Source organism: Mytilus galloprovincialis, chromosome 7 (genome assembly GCF_965363235.1).
Source record: "Mytilus galloprovincialis chromosome 7, xbMytGall1.hap1.1, whole genome shotgun sequence".
Taxonomy (NCBI): domain Eukaryota; kingdom Metazoa; phylum Mollusca; class Bivalvia; order Mytilida; family Mytilidae; genus Mytilus; species Mytilus galloprovincialis.
The window spans coordinates 1,480,275-1,501,372 of record NC_134844.1 but is presented as its reverse complement, the minus strand read 5'-3'; the positions used below and the strand labels follow the sequence as shown (position 1 = coordinate 1,501,372).

Sequence of the window (21,098 nt, the reverse complement as noted above, 5' to 3'; positions counted from 1 at the left end):
ATTATTTTTTGTAATACAGATGTACTTTAATGCAAATCTTTTTTTTTTAACAACAAATATATACTTTATTCTAAAGATATCTTGTTACAATTATACTTCACTGTCTAAGCGCCAGAGGAGTATTCCTGTGAAAAAAACTTCTGAGTTGCCAGGAACATACTCAGAATATAATAAACAATATAACATAAACTATTACAACATATGCAAATTATTCTATTAAATCAGTTTCTTCAAATTTATGAAAAATACACTTTGACAAATTATTTTGCTTTCATGCATAACCCTTCTTAATTCCTTTATAAACAATTCATATACATCTATATATTTCAATTTTTGCTCTGAAACATAGTATGACTTGAAAATGCAAAAACCTAAAACTGTCAAAAAATAGTTAAAACCATAATAACCCTTATCTGATATTTTGTATCCAAAAACTAATTGTTTAACTGATATCTTATTTTTAAAATTGAGTTGTGCAAGAAGATGTTCCACTTTATTCCAAAAGTCTTTTAAAAAAGAACATGTTATAAAGAAATGGAAGTAATCTTCATCTTCTGTTTGACAAAAATTACATTTACTATAAGTAGAAATTTTCCATTTAAATAGTAATTGCTTTGTGGGAATAATATAATTTAGCAGTTTCCATCTAAACATTTTCATCTTATTCTCTCTTAAAAATTTAAATATAAAATCGTTTACGAATGACATATTTGGCTTGCTATCTAACTTTAAATTTCTTGTCCAAATATTAATACCAATTGGCTGTGTATATTTTTGATCTACTAGACTATTATATAACATTTTATTATAGATATCTTTTGCTTGTATTTGTTTGTTTCCCCATCTCAAGTTATTCTTATTGATACTGATTTTACTCTTTACAGAGTTTTCTTTAATTAGAACTTGCTGCCATTCCTTTGGGATGGAAGATTTTAATATCGTAAACTCTGCAATCCAATTAGACTTATTGCTTAATTTTTCTAAAATAAAACCCTCTGATAACTTTCCCTCACGATCAAGTATGTCGTTGATGTAAATCAACCCACTTGCTACCCAGTTTTGAAAGCACAAACTTTTGTTACAATGTTTAACGTATCTATTTCCCCAAATAATCTGTTTTCTAATATTTGAAAAATTATCTTTAAATTTTGTAAAACCTCCCCCTGTTTTCACCCTGCTTGAAATTACTTGCAAATAAAAGTCTGGTATATTTTCAAATTCTTTTAGTGATTTAACATTATCTAAATTCATGTTAAAGACAAGATAATTTTTTCCCAGATTGTTGAAATATTTGGTAGGAATAATCTTCCAGTTCGGCATAGTGGTTGAATTAAATTTGGAAACCCATGAAGCTTTCAGTGATGTAAAATAGCTATCAAAATCAACCATTTTTAACCCCCCTTTTTGATATTCGCCAATTAGTGTATTTCTTTTTACTTTGTCATTTTTACCTTCCCAAATATATTTAAAACAACAGCTTTCAATCTCTTTTATGTATTTGTTTGGAACAATACACAAAGTAGCCAAAAATGTAAATTTAGGTAAGATCAGAGATTTTATAATTAATATTTTTCCAATTGTAGTTAATTTTCTTTTTTTCCAAGCCTTAAGTAAGGATTTCATTTAATCAATTTTAGTTTCCCAATTTAACTTTTCACATTCGTTTGTGTTGTGACCAAAATAAATTCCTAATGCTTTAACTGGTTTGTCCGTCCAGCGTATTCCCTCAATTTTATCTTTACTATGGTTAAGCGCCCCTATCCATATTCCTTCTGTTTTACTACGATTCAATCTCAGTCCTGAGAAAGAACCAAACGTTTCTATTATATTCATAGCATTTGATATGTCAGTTTTTGAACTACAAAAAAGAGTTGTATCATCCGCCAATTGAGATATTTTTATGCTTTGTGTTTTTTTATCAATAGTAATTCGAATACCTTTGATGTCAGGGTTTTGTCGTAATCTCAAAGCCAAAATTTCTACTGACAAAACAAAAAGTAAAGCAGATAAAGGGCATCCTTGACGGATTCCTCTGGAGTTTTCAAAAATCTCAGATACCCATCCATTATTTATTACACATGTTTGTATTCCCTTATATAAAGTTTCCACCCATGATATAAATGATTCATTAAAACCGAAATGTTTTAGAACGCTTAACATGAATTCCCATTCCAAAGAATCAAAAGCTTTAGTAAAATCAACAAATACGATAGCCCCATGAATTCCGTATGATTCTGCATAGTCCATAATGTCTTGAATTTGCCTTAAATTGAATCCAATTAAACGATTTTTTACATACCCAGTTCGATCTTCATTAATTAGTTTAGGAAGCAGTTTTTTAAGTCTCTGAGCCAAAACATGGGATAGTATTTTCAAATCGACATTTAATAATGATATAGGACGATAATTGTCCAAAGATAATGGGTCATTCTTTTTAAATAATAAAGATAGTACACCTGTTCGTTGGGTATACGATAAAAGTTTTTCCTCGTGTCCCTTATTAAGAACTTTTACTAACATTAGTTTTAATTTTTCCCAGAAAGTCTTATAAAATTCCAAAGTGAAGCCGTCAAGACCTGGTGATTTATTAAGCTTCATCGTATAAATTTATTGCACTAGTGCATTCATCTATAGTTACATCCCCATCGCATTCTTTAAAGTCATCAATATTTATATCCTTTTCCATAATAGTATCAGAAACGTATGAATGTAACAAATTTTTATCGGGGCATGTTGTAGTGTATAATAGTTTATAATAATTCTTTATCATTTCCAAAATTTCTTCCTGGTTTGTTGTTACTTCGTTTCTTTCGTTTCTAAGCTTATTAATAGATTTTTTAACCTGTCGCTGTTTTTCTAATCCTAAAAAATAAGCGTTATTCTTCTCCCCTAATTCCACCCATTTTTCCCTTGATCTAATTTGAGCCCCCTTGGCTTTATATTTATAAATTTCTTCTAAATGCACCTCTAATTGTTTTATATCATTTGTTAACTTTTCATCTTCCTTTCATTGTTCATCTCTTAATTTCGTAAGTTGCTCTAATTCGTTTTCCAACTTTCTTGTTGTCTCCCTTGATAACTTTGATTTTCTTTTACAGTAAAGTATAGATTCGTACGGAAGCGTATTAGCGCCACACATTTTTTTTTTTTATTTTTCTTCCTTTGTTTGCGTTATAACGCAAACCTTTGCGTTATAACGCAAACATTTGCGTTATAACGCAAACCTTTGCGATATAACGCAAACCTTTGCGTTATAACGCAAACCTTTGCGTTTTAACGCAAACCTTTGCGATATAACGCAAAACCTTTTGCGTTATAACGCAAACCTTTGCGTTTTAACGCAAACCTTTGCGTTTTAACGCAAACCTTTGCGATATAACGCAAACCTTTGCGTTATAACGCAAACCTTTGCGTTATAACGCAAACATTTGTTTTATCTTATTTCTTATTTAAGATTCAAAGGAAACAGTAGTTATTAATGGAGGAGGCTGGATATAATAAAATTTATCACCTTTGTAGTAATTGCAAAGTAAACTACTTGAATAATTATATCATATCAATGACTAATAATGAGCATAATAATATAAGAAGATATGGTATGAGTGCCAATAAAGAAACTCTCCATCTAAGTCACTATTCGTAAAAGTAAACCATCATAGGCCGAATTACGGTCTTCAACACGGAGCATTGGCTCACACTAAACAACAAACTATAAGGTCCCCAAAAACGATATCCAAGTTACTACTAGTATATATATTACAAAGAAAATTGAGTAAATTGAGGTTATACCTAAGAAAAAAATCAACCCTGCTAATATAGCTATAACCGAATATAAATATACTTCCAAAGTAAGCTCTCGTTTGAGAACTGTGTAAAGTAGGTGACATTCAAACAAGCTACCCTTTGGCAATAAATGTATAGAATGAAGATGTTTCATTAATAAAATTATGTTCTCTATTCAAATTGCTACCCAAGCATCTTAAAAATACTTCATTATATTGAAATGAAAATTCAATGACTTTCTATCAAAGAATCTTGATCATATTCTGAGATTTAAAAAAAATGTTTCCTTATTAATAGTTCATTTTAAAGCAGAAAGATCATTTTGTCTATTTGACTTGGAGGTTTCACAATTGTATGACATTATTTTTGATCTTTCAATTTTAATATGACTATATACTATATCTATTTTCTTCTTAAAATATATACTTTTCTGATGCACAAATCAGTCTTAATTTATGTATAATTGCACTTCAATTATTCCATTATATCTATGCATATTTATTATAATGATTTGGCCTTGTATGTATGTTTCTTTTTTTATCTACTAGTAAATCACATCCGAAATGAATGACAGACGGACATATATACAAAACTTAATGAATAATTGAAATAAAGATGTTTGCGTTATAACGCAAAGGTTTGCGTTATATCGCAAAGGTTTGCGTTATAACGCAAAGGTTTGCGTTACAACGCAAACGTTTGCGTTATAACGCAAAAGGTTTGCGTTATAACGCAAAGGTTTGCGTTATATCGCAAAGGTTTGCGTTATATCGCAAATGTTTGCGTTATAACGCAAAGGTTTGCGTTATAACGCAAAGGTTTGCGTTATATCGCAAAGGTTTGCGTTATAACGCAAAAGGTTTGCGTTATAACGCAAAGGTTTGCGTTATATCGCAAAGGTTTGCGTTATAACGCAAATGTTTGCGTTATAACGCAAAGGTTTGCGTTATAACGCAAACATAGGAAGAAAAATTAAAAAAAAAAATGTGTGGCGCTAATACGCTTCCGTAGATTCGTCCCTAATTTCGACTTTTAAATTGTCCCATAGTAAACGGATATCACTGCTGTCGCTATTGATTATATGACCTTTAAACCTGTTTATCACATTATTGATTTTATCTTGATATTCAATATCTTTTAAAACAAAATTATTTAATTTCCAGTACCCATTTCCTCTTTCAGAATCTAAAACCCGAATGTTAACTACTACCCCTTGGTGGTCAGTCACTTTAATAAGCGCTGGTTTTATTTTACAATTCTCAACAAGAGACTGAAAGTCTTTCCAATTAAAATATAGTCTATCCTACTTGCTTGGGTCTTATCTTTTCTTCTCCATGTAAATTGTTGTGTGCAAATCTTTATAACATTGTTAAAGTTGCATATTGTATACTAGTTTACGCACATGGTTGAATATCAACTGATTTTACGAAATATGTTAAGCCGTTGGAAATTGTTTGAATATGTCTGAAATGCTGTTGCTTTCAACAATATTTTGAATACATGGCCTCGGTTGCAGAGTTGTCTAAGTTATTTATCACTGTATCACTAGCCTGTCAACACTGCGGTTCTGTGTTTGAATCCTGCACGTAGAAGATGCGTTCCATTCCAATCTTGATTGTTTAGTATTGTAAGTTTACATGTAGAAGGTTGTTAAGTCCCTTTGGGCACTCTGACTTCTTTCACCCATAAAAACTGGGTGCCACGAAATAGCAAAAAGTGCTGCAAAAGAGAGACGAAAGATACCAGAGGGACAGTCAAACTCATAGATTGAAAATAAACTGACAACGCCATGGCTAACAATTACATATAGAGAAACAGATAAATAACAGCACGCAACAAAGACTAAGCAACATGGCGTTAAAATTCAATTATCAATCAAGTAATCAATTAAAATCAGCACAACCTCTATAACAGAGCTTATTTTTCGATTTTCGTCGTTTATCGTGTTTACCATGCTTTGTCAGTCTATTTTGGGTTGATATGTCCTTTTTGTATTTTTACCTCTCTTTACATTTCGGAATCATACAAAGGGATGAAAAAATAAGGTTATCATTTGTATTTTTAAAAAAACTTCAGCTTAGAACGTTTATTTTTTCATTCGGAGACAAAATTAACCTACTGTTAATAAGAAAATGTGTTTTGTAAAGTAAAACCGGTTTGCAAATACTTTCAGGAGATGCTTTTAATTACAATGCAGCGATCCAAAATGGGCAAAAATTTACAACAAAAGATCAGGATAATGACAACTTTTATAGTGGAAACTGTGCTGTTCATTTCGAAGGAGGGTTTAATGCCCGTCATAATGCTTTTCTGAATGGAGATTCTGGAAACAACGGACGAAAATGGTATCCATGGGCTAATAAAGTTACATACAGTGTTATAATGATCAGACAACTCATTTGAAAGAAACTGTAATGGCAGATATTAATGTTAAAAGTAAAAGATCGTAATAATATTGATTTGTTTTTCGATATGTTTATCTGTGCTGAATATACCATGCTCGTTCTTGACCAACACGATGAGAAAAAATCTAAAGATAACAGTCTTTGATATATCGTAACTTTGGTCAGGTTGTTGTTAATTAGACACATTTGCCATTTCCATTCTATATTCTATCTTATCTGCTGTAAGCAATCTGTCAGTCATGCATATTTCCAATTGTCCTTGCGTAACACAAAACTGTTGATTGCACACAAATACTTTGAGAATGTCATAACTTACAATAAGAGTTTCTAAGTAGAACTGTCAGAATCAGTTCTAGGTAGAACTGACCAAATCAGTTCTAGTCGTAGAATTGTCAGCAGAACTGACCAAATCAGTTCGAACCGTAGAACTGTCAGCAGAACTATCAGGATTGTAGAACATTTCTAAATGACGTCACTGCAGTAAGGGCATTATTCAGTGCTATTAGTATATATACTTTATTCTTTTGGCTTATTTATATTTAAGACAAAGAGTTCTTAAAGCTGTTCTAAGGATAGTGCATTACGATATTTCTCCATTCGAGACAGTTAAATTTTATGATTAAAATTTAACTGTCGCAAGTGGAGAAATATCGTAAGACACGAGATATAGTTTTTGAATCTGTTTCTCTGATAATTTTTATCATTCTTTTTCAAAGATTATCAGAAACTTGTGTTCTTTATATGCGACGTCATCAGGCAAGTTCGTCTTTTTTCATGACGTTACAATATGAAAATTTAGAAGAAAACAAAACATTTTGACGTCAAAATCAAATTTCGACTAATCATTTACCGAGAACAGATATTTCACTAGTGAGGAGAAATATTTTTCTCACACCGGTCAAGAAATGTGAAAATAGCGCAAACATTATAGAAGGTCAGTTATAAAACTGATCTAGGGTAGACCTGTAAGGATCAGTTCTAGGTAGAACTGTCTAAATAAGTTCAAGGTTAGAACTGTTCTAGCTGGAACTTTCTAAAAGAAGTCAGGGTGACAGTTCTATATACTACCCTAGAGCAGTTCTATATACTCTCCTAGAGCAGTACTATATACTCTCCTAGAGCAGTTCTATATACTTTTCTAGAGCAGTTCTATATACTCTTCTAGAGCAGTTCTATATGCTCTCCAAGAACAGTTCTCCTGACAGTTCTATATATTCTCCTAGAGCAGTTCTCCTGACAGATTTGATGAGAGGTAAGAAGAGATATCCACTGTAAATGTGAATCTGAAATACAATTTCTATTTTAAAGTTTTAGGGCTTAAATACACGAAGGTCAAATGTCATTTTAAAAAATTGACGGCAGCTTAGGACAATGCAAAAATGAATCACGGAATGAATAAATAAATAAAGAAACACAGTTAAGAAACCTCCTTGTACTTGTGTATTCATCCAAACTGCAGTGCGAATAGGTTTACTTTGTTTGAAAGTATAATAAAAAACAAAATTATTATCTTTAATTCAAAGACAAACATGTAACAATATATTAACGATAAAACATATTCAAAAGATGAATATCACATGATGTGATGTATCAATTAAACCCGGAAACATATAATTAGTTTAATAAATACAAACAGTTGCCCTATTCCAACAAAAACATCGAAATAAATACAAATCACCAATATGTACGATGTATTACTATGCAAAAGAACAATAAGATACAGACACATATGAATAGTTTTCATCATGTTTATTGAAAATCTTGGTGATACTAATCCAAGAAATTTACATAAAATGTCATGCAAAAAGTAAAAGCAAGCATATTTATCTTTGGTATTAATACTCATGAAACATTTTTTTTTTTCTATATTCAATTAGTTTTTGATTGATTGCTAATCTTAATGGAGTATAATTAATTTTTTGATTACTGCGTTATAGTGACAATGGACCATGGATTTGATCTTTCTCGCATGTTTGTCGTATAAAGTTTTGGAAAACAGATAATATATCTCTTCAAAATAACATGGACATCCCCTTCAAAAACCCACAAAAAACAAACTTAGATTTTTGAACTTTTGAATATATGAAACTTCAATTGTAAAATCTGAGCATGCATCAAGTCTCACGCTATTGATACAATTCTCTCAAGTTTATCTCCCTTCTTTCATACATATTAAATGAATTTAGAGATTGGCACCAATAAGAGAGAGGCGAAAGATCAAACAGGAATATTCAAACACATAAATAGGAGAAAAACTAATTTCGATATGGCTGGAAACGAAAAACGAGTAAACGATACACAACATCATACACACCACTATATAAAAAAACTTAAGATTGAGCAACACAAACATTACCAAAACTTTGGTTGATCTCAGATGATCTGGAAAGGAAGTCTTGCTAAAAAGTATTATTTAATTTTTTTTTTAATTATTTAAAAAAATTAATTCTGAAGCATACCAGTTAAAGTGGTTTGAAATTTAAAAACTTTGACTGTCAAAAACTAAATTGTTAAATAATGCAGCTGTTATATCAAGTCATCCTTTTAAAAAAATAGATCTTTATAAAATCAACAAGAAAATATAAAAATTGATAACAACGATGGTAGGCAACAATAAAGAGAACAATAGTATATCGCTGTCCAATAGTCAAAATTCCATAAAAGGAAAACATTTCGGCATAACAAACTTAAAGCCAAATAAAATATCAGCAAACTGTTGTCGAGTCTTCTGCTACAAACGACTGAATAATAGTATCCGTGGTCGGATTTGGCGAGAGTGCTTGTCCTGTTAAGGCTGAACTAGCTTCTGCAACACTTTTCTAAAAATATAAAAATAAAATATCATTTTCCTGTATGCAAACACACGTCATTCAAATTTGAAGACAACCGGTTATGCTGGAGTAATATTTTATCCTAGAATTATCTCATTAGTTTGTTTTGAAAACTTCATTCTATGGTCCAAAGTGTAAGGCAATACCATTTGATCAGTCAGATCATAAATGTACGCGACAGTAGTTTACAAATGTTCCTGCACTCTCTTGTATTTTATGTTGCTATAATATAAGTGAATATATAGAGAATAATAGATGGCAAAATCCGTATCATATGTCGTATCATCCCGAGACATCAATATCAGCCCAAGGGCCTTTAGGCCCGAGGGATGATATTGGTCGAGGGTGATACGGCATGTGATACGGATTTTGCCATGTATTATACACTTTATCATATATTTCAACAGAAGAGTATTATATTATATGAACTGTTTTCTGATCCATAGCACTGGGTTACCTTCAGTTCTACTTTTGTCTTGTTTCAAAGGCCTTAAAAGAACTGCTCAATTACTTATCCGAAGCACCTGGGTTACCTTACAATTTGCGTGCTGTTGTTTTAAAAATATTTTGTTTATTATTGTATTACTGAATTTGTGTGTTTTGTATTTTTCATAGTTACATTTAGTGTGCCAAAAAATATGAAAACTTGACGTTCGTGACGTCACATACAATATGAAAACTCGACGTTCGTGACGTCACATACCAAACATTGACGTCATTCAAAAAATTTACCTATTTTGAGGAAAATTTTTCTTAAGCAAAAAAACAAAACAAAACTGACTATGTAAAAAAAAAAAAAAAAAAAAAAAATAGGGATGTGATAAAGGGTATGCGATAAAGGGTAGGGGTGTGATAAAGGGTATGCGATAAAGGGTGCGCATCAAAGTTGCGCGATATGGATTAAACAGCAGGCTATTTATCACATATGCAAAACTACTTGTATTTACTACTAAACATATGATAAATGAATATATTACATATGGCATGAATATAATTGATTCTCATTGGTTTATTTGAACACGTATTTTCCAATATATATGTAGGACTCTATTTATTAAAGTGCGATGGGGACGCTAAAATGCGATGGTCACGCTAAAGTGTGATGGCCTACGCTAATGTACGATGGTTTGATACGCTAAAGTGCGTTTTTCTGCAAATACATCGACGTTATAAACGTTCCACAGCATTATGACGAGAATGTTTGTCCAGATTAAGGATTTTTATTATACTTCAAGAGTTTTTTTCCTTATGAGTGCAGCAATGAAAAATAACCCAGATATTAATGGTATTAAGATAGATAACTCTGAATATTTGCTTAGTCAGTATGCAGATGACTCAACCTTAACTTTGGATGATGATGAAAAATCGTTAGAACAATCTCTATATATTTTAGAAAAATTCTCTGAGTGTTCTGGTTTACGAGCAAACTTAGAAAAAACTGAAGCCATTTGGATTGGGTCAAAAACGCATTCAAAAGAAATATTTCACCAAGGAGAAAGATTAAACTGGAATCAGACAGGGAAATTTAAACTCTTAGGTATAAACTATGATCTATTTGCTGTCGACAAGACTGCCTATAATTTTAAAGAAAAAATTGAAAAGATAAACTTATTATTAAATACTTGGATTTACCAAGATCTTACATACCTAGGAAAAATAACAGTCATAAAGTCTTTAGCATTGCCAATTCTCATTCAGTCATTAACAATATTGCCAAATCCCTCTTTTGAAAATTTTAAGAAAATTGAAAATATTTTTTTTAAGTTTCTATGGAATGGCAAACCAGATAAAATCAAAAGAAATGTACAAATTGGATCATATGATACTGGAGGACTAAAGATGCCTCATATTGAATCCTTCTGTTATTCATTAAAAATGACATGGATCTATAAATTATTAGACCCTTTCAATCTTTCTCCTTGGAAAATTCTTTTTAATGATAAGTATAGAAAATATGGGGCAGATAAAATATGGATGATGAATAAGGATAGTATTGAACAAATTTCAATATATTTTAATAGATTTTGGAAGGACATCCTTCTAAATTGGGCTAAACTGAGGAATGCTTCCCATGACCATAATGATTTAATGGGCCAACCTATTTGGTTTAATAAACTTTTAAAAATTGATAATAAAACTATTTTTTATGAAAAATGGTGTGAGGCAGGAATATTTTTTGTCAATGATTTACTGAATGAGAACAATGAATTTCTCTCTTTTAATCAATTTAAAGAAACATATGATATCGATACAAATTTTCTTCAATTCTATGGTATAAATCATATGATCCCAAGTAGTTGGAAGGACCAGATCAAAAACTGTGAATGAAAATCAACATTACTTGCGATAATTTAGACTTTTTGAAAACAAATCAGAAATCATGCCCATATTTTTATAAATTATTTTTGGCTACTTATCATAAAAACCCCACAAAATCACAAAATAAATGGAAAGAAATTTTGCATATGGAAATAGCTCACTGGGATCTTTTCTATATGCATCCTTTCAAGTGTTCTTTGAGTAATAAAATGATCATTTTTCAATACAAAATTCTGCAAAGAACTTTATGCACAAATAATCTGCTATATAAGTGTAAACTTAAAGAAACACAACTATGCAGTTTTTGCAATGAGACAAAAGAAACAATAGAACATATTTTTTGGGAACGTTACATTGTCAAAAACTTTTGGTTTCAACTAGTTGATACACTACATTCAAATTGCAATTATGAGCTTCTGATATCAAAACAAAACATTCTCTTGGGATCAGATATTATAGATATCTCAGGAAATTTTTTCACTGTTCTCATGAAGTACTATATTTATTCTTGTAGATTGAACTCACTGTTACCTTGTGTTAAGATTGCACTAAAGAAATTGAAAAATTATTACATTGTTGAAAAACTATCTTCCACTTTTCACAGTTCTCCTGCAATAGGTGAAAAAATAGAAAAAAATGGGAACCATTTCAACAACTAATTTTATGATACAAGAAAGATAACTCATACTTAACTGAAAATAAATGTGTAACACAACTTGATGCACATCACAATTGGACAGTGGTTAGTGTGCATCATATAGATAGTATATATATGTATGTATGGAAGAATTAAATATGTGTTACTATGTTATGATAATAGGAGTTGAAATACTGGTTGGTTTTTGTTTTTTGTTATGTGATTTCCAGATATTGTTAGAGTATGCCACTATATATATTACGATATGAGTACATGTATGAATAGAATAATTAGATTGCATAAATAATAATTATAATCGTTTCATACCAATTTAATCATTTATGAATATAAGTCAATGATTTTTTATATTTATTTTATTTTATTTATTTTTTGTTTGTTTGTTTTTAGTACCTTTTGTTTTTGTATTGTTCTTTTTTTTTCTTTTTTTTTTTTAGTTTAGTTTTTTGTTTTTTGTTTTTTTGTTTTTTTGTTGTTTTTTGGGGGGTTTATTTGGTATAGGGAGGGGGATGTTTATAAGCACTGACACTGACAGGTCTAAATGAATAAACTTGTATTGTATTCTTCTTTATAAAAAAAAATGCATATAGATATTGTATGAGATGAAGAAATACCAAATAAAGAATTATAAAAAAAAAGAGGTTTTTTTCCTATATAAAATAAATGAAATAGTTGTGCTATTTCATTCTAAAGACAATTTGCCAGTTAATAGTTTCAAAGACTATTGCCCCGGTTAATAGTTTCATAATCATCTTTCCCGTACTTTTCCATGCTTATTTTTCATTGGACGATAATGATGTCATTGACTACTCTGCTTGGTTACGTATGCTTTGCAACGTCAAACTCACTCTTATATTGTAAACGGTGGAAAAAGTTTTTTTTTTATTGTAATTTCACTTACAAGAAGCAATCATAAAAGAGAAAGAAAATCTTCATGGACATTTTTTAAAAGATCTAAAATATAGTACCTTATTCATAATATGGGTTCGCTCTCCGTATATTAAAAGTGAATTTGCGTTTGGTGTACTTTAACTAGGATTTATAATAAGCACGGAAAGTTTAACACAAGTATTTGTAGTCTTGATTGAAATTAATGAAATATTTATAAATACAAAACGAATTATAAAAAAAGTAAAGTTCATCATGTGCATGTAAAGTTATGTTACATTTTTTCTTTCTTTCAGATAAGATATATACCATTTAGAAAATTAGTTATTTGGTATATAAAAACACTTAATGGCTGTGTTCTTCAGTATAATAAAACACCTAATGACTGGTTGTGCGGGTAATAGCAAGTTTGTTGTCCCTTCGCATACCAACTATTGCTCTCGGCTTTGCCTCGAGTAATAGTTGGTACCTCAGGGACAACAAACTTGCTATTACCCTCACACCCAATCAATAGGTGTATATTATTACACGAGAAAAGAAAGAAGAGAAGAGAAAAACAAATGAATACAATCTAGAATTTTTTGTAGTTGTTGGAATAGGTTAACTTAATTTGTGAAATTGTAGAAATAACTTTAATCAAAACATTTACTTTCTAATTGAATTATTCAATACAAAAAAAAATACTATACGGTTTGTTATTTCTGTTAAATAATAAATACTAGCATATGTCAATTAGACAGCAACCTAACATACATGTACAGATGTGTAGTATCATCATACTATATGATTGTCAATAAGACAACTATCTAGCTTCGACCTAATGTCATTGAAATATGCAACTTTAAGTATGACCTTTAACACGGGGCATTGTCGTATAACATATTATTTTATTAAAAAACGACTTCCACTACATTCCAGATGTACTAACAATACTTCAGTGTAACCATTACGCATTTTGAACAATTATCGTACTTTAAATAAACATAAGAAGATGTAGAATAAACTATCCATTCAATCCCAAATGTCGTTCATGTATGCGGCTTATAATCCTACGGCCGTCAACATAATGCATTGGTCCATGCCGTTACAAGCTATATAGGGTTATACAATGACCAGTGTAAAACACCCCAAAAGATAAAGACTTCGGCTTGACACATAATCAAAACAATAAACGAAAATGTAATAGAAACTCAGCAACAAACGAAAACCATTGCCTGAACCCATTCCCGTTACACCATCGCACTTTAGCGTGTCATACCATCGCACTTTAGCGTGTCATACCATCGCACTTTAGCGTGATTTCTGATCGTACTTAAAAAACAAACAACCATCGCACTTTAGCGTCTGACACCATCGCACTTTAGCGTAGACCATCGTACTTTAGCGTGACCATCGCACTTTAGAGTACCATCGCACTTTAGAGTCCTACATATATATTTGGTATTTTTCACAATTATGCTATATTTACTCGACTTTACAATATTTAGAAATGATATTGACCCCATGTTACTAAAACTAGTATCAAGAGTCAATATCATTTCCAAAAAGTATAATACAGCGTTAATATCGTCCATATATAACGTAAAACCTCGTCAACAGTCAATACTTGATAAATTTCGGATTTACTTACATGGCCGTTTTTTGTTTGTTCTGAAGCACGGTATTTTACATCTGGATTGCTACCTACAATAATGTGTGAGACTCTTTCATATTTGTATTCAGCGTAACGTCTCTTTTATTGTCTACAATTTCCAATAATACATATAAGTGTTTTGCCGTCTTTGATACATCAGCACTTACCAAATTATATTCAAATTATTTGACACTCAAAGTAATTTTTTTAATATAAATACTGTCTGAGATTAGTTCGAATTATCTTTGTGACAGTATCAATTATTTTCTCTATATTAATAAATAATACGCAGGTGTTCTTCAATAAATTTCATTACTTTTATTTTGTTTGTTTAACACATTGCTACTTTTTGTTTTGTTTGATCTAGCAGTTCTTCGAAGTATTAAAATCGGATTTACTTTGACCGTCAGCTTCAGTAAAAAGATATTGATTTTTGAAATGCGCCTGTGTGGCAGGAAAATAATTAACGTTAATTAGTACTCTAGAAATATAAAATTCAACGTAAGGTATTTGAGCCAATAACGATGAATACAAAACATAGTAAAATGATATTATTTAATATTGGATGTATCATGAGTTATTTTACAAAAAACAGTGTCGTTCAATATCTAAAGCCTTCTGTCATTATTCGTTTTTCGTGGTGGTCTATCTTTTTAGGCAGAAATAGCCTCGAGGGAACATACTTTCATCGACACAAATCATACATGTGTAAAGTGTCTTACCTGAAGACGGTGCTTTAGTTTGCTGACTTGGTCTCACTGTTGATGTTATCTTGCCATTTAGTGATGGAACAAATTTTATATTGTCAGTCTCGTTTCTAAGTTTCAACTAATAAAAAAAAGAATAGAATATTATGAATAAAAGGAAATGTCGGATATGCGTCAATAGAAACACAAATCCTAAACTAAAATGTCGAAATTCATTTACAGTAAGATTTATAAAAGCATAGCTTCTCAAGAACACTTGGGGTCAAATTCTGCAAGGGCCAAAATTCGCAATACTGCATTGATGGTATAAATACAGATACACTTTTTTTTCAATTCTAATTGAATAGTATAACTTTTTATATAAAAGCATTTCTTATATATTTACAAACGGATGTTCAAATACGACATAAACAAATATCATATAATTCCACAACAAAATATTAGTATTCACATATAGAAACATGTCTTAATTACAGAATTTTTTTCCAAAATAGAATTGCAAACACTTTTTATCTAACTGTTTTCATGCATTCTTGCAAATATTAGTACATTATCGTACTATTGATAAATATATCCACAGAAACACAAATTATAATTACCTTGGGAATAAAAAGTATGCATAAAACTAAAGCTGTACAGAACATAACAAAACAATTCATCAGAACAAATCTTGCTGTCTTCTGCTCGTCGTCAAGTATATGATTTAATGGAACCCCAATAAGGCACACCACCACAATGTTATAAACACAGAATCCAATCAACTTGGAATCATTTAAGGCAGGAACCTCTACACGTCTGGTCTCCCATGCTAGGAATGTACCAAAGGCTAACAGGAGACCTTTGTAAACATACTGGACACATAACCAGTAGACCTGTGTAGAACTTGTACACACAGTATATATTTCTTTGTGTGTAATGTCATTTTCCTCATCCTGTAAATATAACAAGCAATAGTCTACAACCGACGATGAAAGAACATGAGTACCTACAGTAGAAGATTTTAATGTTAAATATTGTATGAATCCCCTCTGAATACAAAGTGAAAGGTGTACTTAATATATAACAGAGGAAAACAGCCCAATGGAGCTAGTCTTTTACGCGTTTGACCATGTGGAAACACACATCAATACGCACTGTAAAACTCTTGTCTAAAAGAAGTACGAATACTATGTTAGAAACTCAGTAAAATGACAATAATAAAGATAGATTAACAAAGTGCTGCTAACAGTTATTGACATGCCAGCTCCAGACCTCAATTGAACTTCATGATCGAACACAATAATCCCTTCCGTCACACAAATGTTTGATTGTCTTATATACTGAGATTTTACAGTTTGACATATCGTATGCACAATTGTCTTTTAATTTATATTGTGTGCTAACTATTTGTGAGAGAAGTATTGCTCGAAAATTTTGTTGATTTAACGATTTGTGTGATTTTGTTTGTAACACTTTCAAATTAAGTAATGCAAACACCATGTATTATACAAATTATATTCCTTTTTCGTATATCATTGAAGACAAAAACCATCATATGAATGCATCGAAGTATACTTAAATAAATGAGTGTACCTCAATTGTAACAACAACCTCTTTTCGTTGAAGAGAAAAAAATAGCGTCCATGGTACCATTATTGATAGATCTATAGCCATCAACACGCCACAAACTGCAAACAACTGAATATCTTTGATTACCTGAAGACGAACGAAATTATGTTAATAACCAGACAAAAATAAAACACATTACAAAATACTTCAAACCATAAAACTAAAATAAAGATCATTCTGGTTAATTCACATATTTGCAATTTATTTGTTTTACCATTGGATTTCTTGATATGAACTCATTATTTTGCTATTTACTGTTTTCTTGATGTAGCTGTTGTATTACTTTATATACTCTTTTCTTTAAGCTTATTTCAAAACTGTTTCATATATAATAACTACAAATATAAAAACGAAGATGTGGTATGATTGTCAATGAGACAACTCTCCGCAGATGACCAAATGACACAGGAATCACAACTATAGGTCACCGTACAGCCTTCGACAATAAACAAAGCCCATACCGCATAGTCAGCTATAAACGTTTTTGAAACGAAGATTATCTTAACTAAAGCAAATTGGTTAATAACGCTAACAGAGAAAGAAAACTCACCATATGATTAATCATATATACAAAATATATCCCCATTATATGTTTCATTGAATTAGCCTGAAATTGCCCATTTTGTCTTAAGAAAAATATTAAAATATCTACCTTCCAAACAAAAAAAAACCAAAAAAATCAAAAGGGAAAGTCCTTTATCATATGTCAAAATCAAACGCTTAAACATATTAAACAAATTTAAATCAATTGTCATATTTCTGACTTGGAACAGGCATTGCAATGCAGAAAACTAAACACTTATCTCGTCATCTTTAAAAACGATTTGAAGACTTTCCTTGACATTTTGATTGATAACCTTACATTAAAATAGATAGGAATAAGAAGTGTTATATACGCTTAAAATATTCAATAAACAAACCTTTTTTCTAATACTGTTATTGTGAAATAAGACATGAACCCTCCATGTCTTGGAAAACAATGCACCAAATGCTGAGGTAAATCCCACTGCTAAGAACCATGAGCTTAACTGAAATTCAAGTTAGTATACAATAATTCTGTAAATATACTAACTGAATGATAGTTGTGGTCAACTCCAGTCCCGGTGTCTCTTTTGTAAACAAAACTTGCGTCTGACTTAACAAACTTTAATCCTTGTATCTACCATGAGATTTTTTAAAACAATACCGCGGTTTGTGATTCGACAAATGCATGTCATTATAGTGAGTGTTAATCGTTAATAATTTAATGTTGGGTGTAACGCGTCTACTGATTGGCTGACGTTGTTTTGGTTATAAGAACATATACATAATTAAGTCATGTGACCGTGACGTCATCAACATTTTTTCATGATTTTCTCCGGTTTAAAATGCAATTTAGAATAAAATTATAACTGCAATATTTTTTCTGTGTATTCAAAATAACATAAAATGTGGTGCACACTTTAAAATAACACGCTACGCGGGTTATTTAGTGTGCACCACATTTTTGATGTTATTTCTTTATAGACAGAAAAAATATTACATTCATTCCTTTTAATACATTTACATTTAAGCAAACGTTTGCTTCTAATATGTTTTGTAGGAGTTTGATTTGAATCGAAGTTTTCAAAATGTCAACGCACTGAAAACTTTTATCGAACGCAAAATCAGGTGATACAGAGGACCTTTTTATCATTTGATTTTTTAATCGACCAAACTTTCTTACAGTCTTTTCAATAAGCTGTGTTGTCGCGCTTCTTGCCAAACTATTGCTAAGAGCAACTCTAATTTGACCAAAACATGTTTTTTTTATGGAAAGTTCAGTGCCACAAATTATCCCTCAAGAACCTATAAATCAATGTAGTTAAAAAAAGAGTTACTGTTATAAGAGAGACTCTAACTATATCAAAACAACAGCTCTTGTGTTAATTTAGATTATAGGGTAAGAAAAGACCAGTTACAATACAGACCAACATATTATATACTTTTCAAATGAATGATCTTTGTTTTAGATATAGTGTTCAAATTACTTTAATAACACCATGCACATGCCATCAGTACCAAAAAATCATCAGCGTGTTGCATTTGTAATATAGGGAATTTTATGACGTTAATCTTTCGAGAGAAAATGCCCGTCTATAACTGATAACGTTCGCTAGTTTAGTCCAGCATGATTACTTGTCTATGAACACACTATATTCCGTTATTTTCTTTTAAATCGATCAATGCTGCAAAAGACCACAAACGGGTTTCTTGTTGATGTAGCAAAAGACATTATATATAATTTCATTGTTAAGGGTTCGTGTTGCTGAGTCTTAAGTTCTCTATGTTGTGTTGTGTTATGTACTGTTGTTTGTATTTTGTCTTTTTTGTTTTTTGCCAGGGCGTGGTCAGTTTATTATCGACTGATGAGTTTGAATGTCCTTTTGGTATATCTCGTCTTTCCTCACCAAAGGGATCATAAAAATTCACATCGAAATAAACTGACAGAGTGATGTCAAGGAACGAAATAGGTCGAAAAGACAAACAAGTTAACAAAACACCACAAAGAAACTGTTTAACACAAACCAATACAAAGACTGGGGAGATGATTTAATGCGATTCGAAAGAACAGGCATATATTATTCTACTGTGTCTAATCTGTAACAAAAATTGAAAAACGAAAAACGAAGTGCAAGGAAAATTCAAAACTAATCAAACGGCTTAACAAAAAGCTTAAGGTAGATAGGGTGTCTTCCTCCATCTTGGTTTTTGAAATACTAGAAAATAAGGTCTAGACCTTTGATGAAATGTGCTAATTTTTATAGTAGTAGGTAATTCATGTGTAAGAATTTTCCTTCTAATATAGAAAATGCCATGTTTGATCATATTTATGATTGTATTTTACAAAAATAAGAATATTTTTGCTTGATTTATTTTTTCCAACTTTCTCAAATAAGGGAAGGCAACTCAAATGCAAGGGCAGATAATTCAGATAGTGTTACTTTTACAATAAAATCTGTTAGGAATTTACCCATTTTTACATGTAGCAAGAAAATGAATCCCGTGACCCCATTTTTTCTTTTTCTTATCTGAAAGCATAATATTGGAGCTATCTTCTCATATTTTATCTGAAAATTCTATGGTGTGGTTTGGGTTTTATGGCGGAAAAATTAGTTTTTCATGCATAATCTATACAAAATCTTGACAATTTTGCACAACCTGTAGTGTGAAAATAAGTCTGGTGACCCATTCTTTTTATAAATGTTTTTAAACAAGCAGGATATGAACTACATTTTGGCAAATTATTAAAAGATTCTATGGATTATAATTTAGACACCCCATCTACCTTAAACACATCAATCGAAGGAATAACAACTCTCTTATATTCCTGACTTGGTACATGCATTTTGTACTTTGTCTAGCGTCTATATTCTCTATTTATGCGTATTTACCATACAGAGTGCTCCATTCTCGACCAGGTTAAGATACTCCATCATAGATACATACACAGACACAAACATAATGATACCTCCACATATAATTATGTTGTTTATTTTTGGGCTTGACATCTTGATATGCCTATAACAAATAACAATTGTGAAAATCTGAAAATATGATGTTAATATACTTGCTTTTTACTTTTTCCAAACATTTGGACAAGGAATGGATACCTTTTAAAAATGTAATTAATTATTTAGTGTTACTTCGCATTTATCAGACATATTATCAGACTTATATCAGCGATAGGAAATATATATCTCCACTCTTAACATGCACGAACATCTGCCAATGCGTCAATTATTTGTCAAACAGACATGTCAAAATGGTCAACTGAACTTGTATTTTGAGTTTTGAATGTTAAATGTTAAATTGTTTACGATTGTATGTTGGTCTTTTAACTTTCGTTAGTTGTATGTGTCGTTGAAATGCGGACACATCTACAATTGTTCCCAAACTTAAAATATTCCCCGCATATTCACTTTATGAAGTCGTTTATTTGACATTTGATTGTTTTATTTACCTGTTTTTTCTATAGACAATGTTGAAAATGAGAAGTCCAATGGCGCCAAACAATCCGAAGGTTGTTAATATTCCAAGGATAATAACTGCAGCTATGGAAGATGCAAGCAATTCTGTTTGTGTTTTAGAGCCATCCTTTGGAATTTTATTACCTAGTTAATATACATATAAAAATGTATGTATATTTCATCGAAGTATTGATCTACCATAATTACATTTATAATTTCAAAATACCGCTTAATTTGCTTGAAAAAAGTGAAGTAGTAAGAAGACTACTCTACAACAAAC

The 21,098-nt window shown here is 30.8% G+C and overlaps 1 protein-coding gene across 1 annotated transcript in view; it reads right to left on the bottom strand.

Moving 5' to 3' along the window:
• Positions 1–8,684: 8,684 nt before the first annotated feature.
• The window catches only part of LOC143084098 (gamma-aminobutyric acid type B receptor subunit 2-like), a 46,541-nt gene continuing 34,127 nt past the window's right edge, over positions 8,685–21,098 (bottom strand). The window contains exons 10-17 of the mRNA XM_076260505.1: positions 20,812–20,962; positions 20,243–20,369; positions 17,750–17,857; positions 16,794–16,916; positions 15,821–16,153; positions 15,237–15,342; positions 14,512–14,564; positions 8,685–9,007 (exon numbers count right to left, since the gene is read on the bottom strand). Of these exons, the coding sequence (XP_076116620.1) occupies positions 8,894–9,007; positions 14,512–14,564; positions 15,237–15,342; positions 15,821–16,153; positions 16,794–16,916; positions 17,750–17,857; positions 20,243–20,369; positions 20,812–20,962 (1,115 nt within the window). The 3' untranslated portion in view covers positions 8,685–8,893. The remainder of the gene's footprint in view (positions 9,008–14,511; positions 14,565–15,236; positions 15,343–15,820; positions 16,154–16,793; positions 16,917–17,749; positions 17,858–20,242; positions 20,370–20,811; positions 20,963–21,098) is intronic.